Below are 8,990 nucleotides of genomic sequence, written 5' to 3' on the forward strand. Positions count from 1 at the left end.
TTGTGGGTTGAGTATAGTGGAAAGCTTGGTTGCTAGTTTGGAGACCTCTTTAGTTAATGTCAACTTTTCACTGGTCTTCTGGGCATGGCTATTAGCCTTTGCAACCATCCCAGGATCTAACCACCTCTGTTTACTTAAGATGGGACATTACTGTGTATTTCTGGCCGAGGCCCCACTTCTCCAGGAATTGTCCACAATATTGTTAATGACTCCAGGGCAATTATTTCTTGGCATCCCAGGAAAACCAATTAATAGCAACAGCTACATCACATTGGTAATAGTTAATAAAAGCAACTCCAATTATAATACCAAATTCAAACTATTGACAAAACCTAAGGACCACTAATTGCTCCACTTACTCACAAAAAAGAGATATATAAGTATAGTCTGAACACTGAAACAAGCCAAATATTGACCTACTATTGACCAACAGTAAATATGTACTAAATAGAACAATTTTATCTTTACTAGCAATAACAGTATTCAATAGCAGTAGCACAAATTTAATTAGCCATCTAGAGATTTATAAAGCTTACTAGTTATACCTGTGAAGGTAGTTATACAAGTAAAGGGACAGAAAATCAGAGAATGAAAAAAGCAAAAATGTTCTTTTCATTAAGTTTATTTGTACTTTTTAGGAATACAATCCAGTTACATTCATCATTAGGATCTTGTACCTTTACATGATGGACCTTGGTTCTTATGAAAACAGCAAAATTTGAGAAATTAATCAATGGAGTGTGAGAAGGAGGAGAGAAAAGTGCGATAGGGGTTCATATTGAGGAGTAAAAAGGAAATTAATTGAGTTAGAGAACAGGTGCAGGAAAGAATGAACAAGAAAAAGGAGAAAAAAGATAAACAGTGAGCAAAATAGAGGAAACCAAAGAAAGGTAAGAAAGAGAAAAAATCAAAAAGGAAAAAGAGAAAATGAGCGAAAAGAAATAAAGGGGGAGATGGGAGAAGAAAACCTCATAAACCTCCACAAAACTCAAAGCAGGTAAGATAAAAATAATTAAAAATACAAAAATCAAAAAAGACTGAGTCAAAGAAAAAAACTCCTGTGCTTTTTTTTAATGAGTGGTTTATTTCCAAGATCTTCAGTCTTGAGATCCAGGCATTTTCTCTGCCAAAGTTTAGGCCAGGTGGGTTTTTAAAGCAACTTCTCTGTACTAGGGGCTCCAATGTCCATTCACCCCAGACTGGTTACCATTGCGTCCAAGGAATGTCCTTACTCTTGCTCCTGTTGGTAGATAGGAAATACAATCAGCCCTTTGGTCTCTGCTGGATTTGGTCTGCAGGGTGGGGGTTTGAGTGGACTGTTGAATTAATATCACAGTCGTGGATGGCATCAGTCATGGGACTTAGTTGCTCCCTTTACTCCCCGGGTGTTATCCTCTTCCAGGAGCAGGTTAGTTGGTTAGTCCTTACCTCTGCTTCCCTGTGTCAAGGGGAAGCAAAATGTAGAGCTGGCTTGAAGTTGTTGGATGGTCTTGGCCTTGCATGGGGCGGGGCGACAGTGCCCTTTGGCACAGGTGTACTTGCTCACGTTGTGAGGGGTGCCATTCCACATGGGCCTGCTTGCTTGTGTTGGGGGAGGATTTCTTTGCATCTGGTGTGGGCCTGCTTGATCATATTTGCAGAATTATGTATCCTTTTGTATTTGAAATTCTCCATGTTTTGTACACTTATTACTTAATCTTATGAATTTATTGAGAATACTTTCTCTTGTGATCAACTTTTTCTTCATTGTATGTTACCACAAGAAAGTGTGAGCAAAGCAAAGGGATGTTGGACAAATTTTTGGTATGTATGGTGGAGGCTAAGGGTAGAATCCTTTAGTATTTTTAACTTTTAGGCCATTTTGTATGCTTCCTCTAGATTGTTCTGCCAGCTTTTAAGGTTTTTCAGTTTCTAGAGGTTTGCTTACCTGTCAGATCAAGATTATTTTATATGGGTAAAATTATAAACTAATTTTAGACAAAGAAAACAATGAGGTCACCAGTTGTTGCCATTATATATGAATTAGTGAATAAAATATTTGCTTTTTTGAAGTGATAATGAAGTGATGTTACAGGTTTTTTAAAAAATTGGCCAGCTTCCACATTGGCCTGAAAAAAATAAAAATATTGAATTAAATACTTTCATTGTAATTCAGCTTGAATGGACTATTGTAGGCCAAATTAATTTATAACAAAGACAGCTGGTTTAATGAAATGGTTTCTAATTACAATGAAACTTTTGTTAGTTAATATAAAAAACAATATGGAAGCAAATAGGGTTGTAAAACATATTAATCTGATTGACATTTATCACTAAAATATTAAGGAATGATTTCCTGAGAAGTAATGAACACTTTCAATTCTAGCATTATTGTGTCTATTAAAATTTTCAAAATTTCAAGGAAAATACTTGGAAAGACTTTAGTTATAGGGCTAGGGATGTGGCTCAGTGGTGCAGCACCTACCCGACAAGCTGAGGTCTGAGTTTGATTCCAGTACCCCCCCCAAAAAAGAAGTTATATAGTTCTGTGCATGTATGTCCCACAATGCCTATTTTTATAAACACATAATATTTTAGCCTCTAATGAGATCCTTATTCAGAACAAATCATCTGCTTTGCTAATATGTAATTATCTTGGTTGCTGGTGTTGTTAGCTATTGTGGACTGAATTGTGCACCCCTCAAAATTGATAGACTGATGTCCTAACCCTAATGTCACTTTATTTGGAGATGTCTTTAGGAAAGTAGTTAAGGTTAAATTAGGTCACACTGTGGAGCCCCAGCTGGAGTGGCTGTGTAGGGGATGGATGAGCAGGAGAGGACAGAAGAGGCAGTTGCCAGAGAAAGAGGGGCTTTGGGCTAAAAAAGAATGTTTAAAGCGTTTTAATAAATTTTTACAGTGTGAAATAGAATCTAATGCTCTATATTCTTTCAAAGCATTCTGTTAAATCTATAATAATCACCAATGGTTTGGATTTGAAGGTAATGCATTAAGTCTGGCCAAAGATGAAAAGTAGTCCTAGCGCTCGGGGAAGCTGAGGCAGGAGAGTCAAAAATTCAAACCTAACCTGGGCAACTTAGCAATTTAGTGAGACTCTGAAAAAAAAAAGATAAAAAGATAAAAAGGACTGGTCATACAGCTCAATATGAAGGTTCTGGGTTCCATCCCAGTACCAAAAAAGAATGAGGAAGAGAAGTAGGAGATGGAAGAAAAGAAAGAAGAGGAAGACAAGGCAGGGAAGGGAAAATGAGAATTGGAAGAAACAATCCGAGTGTAGACTTGACTAACTCTTCTCCCCACCCATGGTCAGCTCAATCAAAGTGTGTGTATATAAGAACACGGATCTTCTGATAAGACATATGTAGTGTCGGGGTTGTGACAAGATCCCTGTCTCTATTTGCTACATTTACCAAAGGGTGTACACAATTTAGAAGCATGTTTTTAAAATGTAGACTTGGGTATAATTTGTTCCCATAACCACTAATATTTAAATGTTCTTAGCCATTACTTAAGCTAAGCTAGGAGTTATCCCTACAATTGATTAGAGTACCCCATAACTTTTCACTTGGAATTCACGATGATATGGGAAAATAAGTACAACATTCTGAAGGCTTGGAGATTCTTCAACCTTCCAGTATTGCTCCAGTTTCTATTTAACCAGTTATGAGAGGCTTATTTTGTGTCATATTTAAAAACATTAAATACTTTTACATGTTAGCTAGTGACAGTGACAACATGCCTTTCCTAATTTTTCTTATCTGCCACATGTTTCCACCAGTGTCTTGTCAATTCTTGTTTGGTTTATCCCTCTACAGTGAAGGCAAAGAAAGGCAAAGTCATTTTAGATGTAGAAGACCATTGAGAACATTATAATTTTTTTTCCAAACAAGGCTTGCTGGAAATTTATTGTTTACTCCTTGCTTTATCTTCTATCATTCCTACAATTGCTACATATATATTTATTAATTTTCATCTACATATATTTTATTCATTAATGAATCTTCTCTTGTTTTGGGTTCTGGGAATTGAACCCAGGGCCTTAGCAAGCTAGATAACTGCTCTGCCACTGAGCTATACCTCCAGGGTTATTAGCAGTTCTTCTTAACATGTCATTTGTTAAAAAATTTTTTTCTATAGAACATCTTGGGGATTTTAACCATCTTTTGACCATGTACATTATTAATTCCTGCTAGTGATTTTGAAGTATGTCCTGCCAAAATAAGTGGGAAATTTGAGAAGTGAGTAGTAAAGATAATTATTAACCAGGTATACTTGAGGTTATGGTGTATGCATTGCCGTGGCAGATACTTCTGCCCAGTGTCAGCAGGCTGTAGCGGCACAAGCTTCTTGCCCTATCAGAGGTCGATCCTTCAACTGCCTAGAAAGGGGGATGGCAAGAAGCCAATAGAGACTTGTGTAGTTTCAAAGTATACATAGGGCCAGGAGGTCAGTGCCTCTGAGCGTGCAAGACAAAAGACACTCCAAGCTGGCCACTATTTATTGGGTTCATAGAGAGTATCAGATGACTCAGAGGGCAGTGATAATCCTAAATTGATGAGGATCTTATAATCAAAGTATCACATGTCTCGGAGGGCAGCAGTAATCCTATGAGGATCTTATGCTGATGAGGATCTTAGGTCAAGAAGTTTATGTTGATTAGGACCCTGAGATGAGCAAAACACTCTTACAGCAGTAGGTGGGATGTTTTAAGGAGGTAAGGAATTTGTCTCTCCCCACAGTGAAAACCTTTCTCTTTTTGTAGTACTACTTGATTCTCGAAGAACCAGGATGTCTTTAGCTGATGTAATCTTGCCCTTGAGTGTCACAGCATCACAAGACTATTGAGGCCTTAGACAGCCCTAATCTTAACTGCGAAATGATATTTTCCCCAAAATTGTGTAGAATAGCTCCTGACATTGCCCTTCCATAATATGGCTGTGTTACATTGGAAGTAGTCCAATCGGCTGAGTTCATTTCCAGCCAAGGTCAACTGATTCCAACTGAATTCTTCCCCTCTGAATTAACCGTTTGTTCTCTTCAGCAAAGATACACTTGTGCCCTCATTCTACAGTTCTGCCTGTTTGATACTTGTTATTAGCAGGTGTCCCAAGGCCTGCCGAGCTCCCCTCCTTCCCATGCTTATAATGAGTAAACACTGGGTGTCCTTGGTGTCTTTGTCTGTAGTCCAGAGTAGCTTAGATCAGCCCAAGACTCAGTTTCTCTCAAGTTTCTGTCTCTGTCTCTTTATTTCCCTCTGTCCTATCTCATGGACATCATACTGGCTCTCAGGAGACTGAGACCCATGGCCAGGGTTTCAATAATGCCTCTTATACATTGTTTGAGAAATCATTGCAGGAATCTCTTGGAAGACCTGCAAGCACTGCATGGGGACCAGGCTCTAAGGTGCACTATAAAAGTAGGGTTGAGGGAGTAGTAAAACTTCACTCATTTTCCTGAGCTGTAACCCTAGGAGGAAAAATTTCTTGTCTACCACAGTCTGGGCTATGTATGTCTTTATAGTGTTGTGTACAGGCCATGGTGGAGAGTTGGAAAATGAGAGGCCTGTCCCCTGAGAGAACCTTGCTGTCTTCATTTCCAGGAATGGTTATGGAGAGAAGAGCAACTAATCTCACTGGTAGGAGGGAAGGAAACCAAAGGGAGCCACAGTCACTGCATACCAGGTCAGTGCTCTAAAATAGCTGCTTGCATTTCATGGCCACTTGCGACAATCTACACAGAACTTGAAAACAAGTTGTAACAGAACCTTATTCAGTAGAAGCAAGGGCCTTCTAGGTATTTTTGCTTTTATTGTCTTCTCATGAAAAATCTGCATGCAAATGTCAAAGCATTTTATTACCTTTCATTCCTTTTCCCTCCTGTATTTCTAGTTGCTTTTACTCCACCCTTAATTTCTTCATTGAATTCCTTTTTCTGTGTTCTCAAAAGATATTTAGGTTATGATCTGTTGGTCTGTATTGGGAATTTTATTTATTATTATTTACATCTTAGTTAAAAAATTATAAACCATGCCAAAGCACGTTGTCTTATCACAAGAAAATCTAAATTTGAAGGCCAAAATAACATGCAATATAGTCTTGTACAGTCTAGGTAGTATTTCACCCATGAATAACATTGCTTTCTATGGTAAAATAAATTTTTCTCAACTCTTTCTACCAAAGCACTAATTTGTCATGAATTTCTTTTTCTTTTTTTTTTTTAATCTGGTACTAGAGATCGAACTTAGGATCTTTCACTTGGGAGGCAGGTGGCAGTGGAACCACTGAACTAAATTCCTGGCTGTCATGAATTTCTTGTTTCGACATTAAGTCAGTTGTGATTTCAGCTGGCTTTTGTTTTTGTTTTTTGGCAACCAGCGAAGAAGCATCTTTATATTTTAAAGCCAGACCTCAAGTGAGAAAGAACTATCTCTATTCACCCCTTCTCACCCACTGTTTCTCCCAGTAGATCTACTAAAAGTAGCAAGCAGTAGGGGGCTGGGGATTTAGCTCAGTTGTGCTGCTGCCTTTCTTGCAAGTGCAAGGTCCTGAGTGTGATCCCCACCACCACCAAAAAAGGAGCAAGCAGTAACCATGCTACAGCCTGAACATTCGAAATTTCCCCCACCAGGTTAATACATCCACTGCCCTTAATCTCAATCACCTACAAAGTTCCAAGAAAGAGAAAAATGAAGACAACTTTTCTGCCAGAGCATAGCACACATGGTCTGGAGTCCAACTGCCAATGGAATTTGCTCACCACATGGCATACAAGCAGAGAGCGAAGGAAGGAGAAAAGAAGGGTGATACATCTTTTCAGGTCATGCCTCCAGTGACCTACCTCTTCCAACCAAATCCTACTTCCTAATAACAAGCAACTATAATGCCTTGATAATCCAGTCATCTTCCAATCACATGAGGCTTTGGGGCCATTTTAGACCTAAACTATAATATTAAGTGATAGCCTTATTAATTCATGAAAAGCAATAGAAATAGCAATTTATATATAAAATTCATATGTACTCCTTTTCTGTTGCTGTCTAATAAGAATAAATATGGCTTTTACTGATGTCAACAGGGAGAGTTGCTGCAGTACAATTTATCCAACATGAGTGATTATTGTAGGTCTTATATGAATAGATGAGCTGTAGATACATTTATGAATTTGAATATCTGTTTACACAAGCAGCTGAGTGTGGTGGCTAAGGAGTCTGTCTTCTCTGTAACACTGGATCCACTACTTACTAGCTGTGTAATTTCAGACACTCATCTGTAAAGTGAAGATCAATAATCACATTAACAACTCCATAGATTGTGGTGAGGATTAAATGCATTAATAGTAAAGCACTTGGAACAGCGCCTGGCACAGAGGAAATGTTCTACAAATGTCATCCATTGTTTTTACTCTAATAGGGCCCTGGGCTTTTAGCCAACTAAGCATAATAATATTGAATCTCAGACACAGGGGAGAATTTTTGTCAGAAATATACCAGAGGTTTACTATGTGCAGCTGTGGGGGCCCGGGAATTAAATACCACATTTGTAGTCTTTAGGGTGAATTTCAGTTAGGGTGCTAAGAATCATATTACTTTTCAATTAATGTTAGGAAATAACTCTTAATCTGGCACTGTTAACATATAAAATAGTAAAAACCATAATTCATAGTTTTCTTGTATGTTAGCTTCCTACAGACTTCTTTTCAAAAGATACATTTGGCTTTTTAATATATTTTGTCTTAATCTAGCTTAAAAAAAAACAGATGGTAGAGTAGGAATAGTTGATAGAAGCTTTTACTATGTGGAAAACCCCAGACTATAAATCTCCACAGTGTTATTAATAGGCATAGAGTAAACAACAGTTTTTTGGACTTTATAGTACACTGTGTAGAAAAACAAGAGTATGACATCTTAATTTTTTCACTGGGTAATTTAAAACCTAGTTATGTGGTGAACACCAGCTATACATACCATGTTACTTGAATTCAGCATCAATTAAAATTGTAAATAAGCCTTGTCATATGTTACCTTTCAAAGCTGATACTTTTAAAAAAAGTGTCCACATCAACACAATAGCATGAATATTGCCATAAATATTTTAACTTTATGATTTTTTAACATTTCAAATTCTGAGTTCTACTCTATTCAGATGAACTCTAATATAGCTAACACACAGGTGCTATTTTAGATGTCAGTAGGTTTAATTCTAAGAGAAAACTATATAAAGTAGTTGCAGCTTTTGAATGGCATAACCTCAAGGAAAAAAAAGGAGGGGTAGTACCAAAAACTTAAATATATGATGCTATAGTGTCCTTTGTGTAGCATTTCTGTTGATGCTATCTTTTAGCAGTTACCTCATACTATTTTTGCTCTGTTATTACATTTATTTGAGATAGGATCTTACTATGTAACCCGGGATAGTCTAGAACTCTTGGTCCTTCTGCCTCAGCTTCCCAAATGCTGAGATTACAGGCGTGCACCACCACAACCTGCACTGTACCATTAAAAAAAAATCATTGTAACTAGATAAGAGCATTTTTCAGAGGACAAGGCTCCAGTTGGCCTGTTTCTGATGGCTATTAATCAGTAAAACTGTTCTCCTTCTGCTTCTGAGGGAAAGCAGCAGCAATGGAAAAGTAATAATGATTTACAGCATAATTCAATAGCCAAGCTATCCAAGTAGAACTAAGCGAGTAAAGGAGGGCCTAGGGGCGGGGCCTCAGGGGTCCTGGGCGGAGCTCCTGGGAGACCCTCAGCTTCCTAGGGCTTCTTCTGGCAGAGTTCTCCCGGCCGGCGGCGTTGGACGTAGGCGTAGTGTGCTGCCACCTTCAGAGCCAGCGAGCGAGCGTAGAGCCGAGATCCGGATGAGACCTGGAGAGGATCGGCCCTTGGAGGGTGGCGCGCCCGATGGCGTCTCCGAGTTGGAGCTGCTGGAGCTGCTGGAGCTGCTGAAGCTGCGCGCGGCGGAGCGCATCGACGAGGCAGCCGAGCGGCTGGG

General features: G+C 38.6%; 1 protein-coding gene and 1 long non-coding RNA gene across 2 annotated transcripts in view; both read left to right on the forward strand.

Moving 5' to 3' along the window:
• Window positions 1-4,861: 4,861 nt before the first annotated feature.
• LOC104868487 lies at window positions 4,862-6,664 on the forward strand. The gene is made up of 3 exons (XR_782029.3): window positions 4,862-5,403; window positions 5,600-5,681; window positions 6,628-6,664. It is a non-coding gene; the product is annotated as an uncharacterized LOC104868487 (long non-coding RNA).
• Window positions 6,665-7,586: 922 nt separating this feature from the next.
• Pm20d2 (peptidase M20 domain containing 2) overlaps window positions 7,587-8,990 on the forward strand; it is a 13,975-nt gene continuing 12,571 nt past the window's right edge. The window contains exon 1 of the mRNA XM_033763175.1: window positions 7,587-8,984. Coding sequence (XP_033619066.1) covers window positions 8,857-8,984 — 128 coding nt within the window. The 5' untranslated portion in view covers window positions 7,587-8,856. The remainder of the gene's footprint in view (window positions 8,985-8,990) is intronic.

The sequence above is a fragment of the Fukomys damarensis genome, unplaced genomic scaffold, assembly GCF_012274545.1.
Source record: "Fukomys damarensis isolate Sample0158 unplaced genomic scaffold, DMR_v1.0_HiC HiC_scaffold_14, whole genome shotgun sequence".
Taxonomy (NCBI): Eukaryota; Metazoa; Chordata; class Mammalia; order Rodentia; family Bathyergidae; genus Fukomys; species Fukomys damarensis.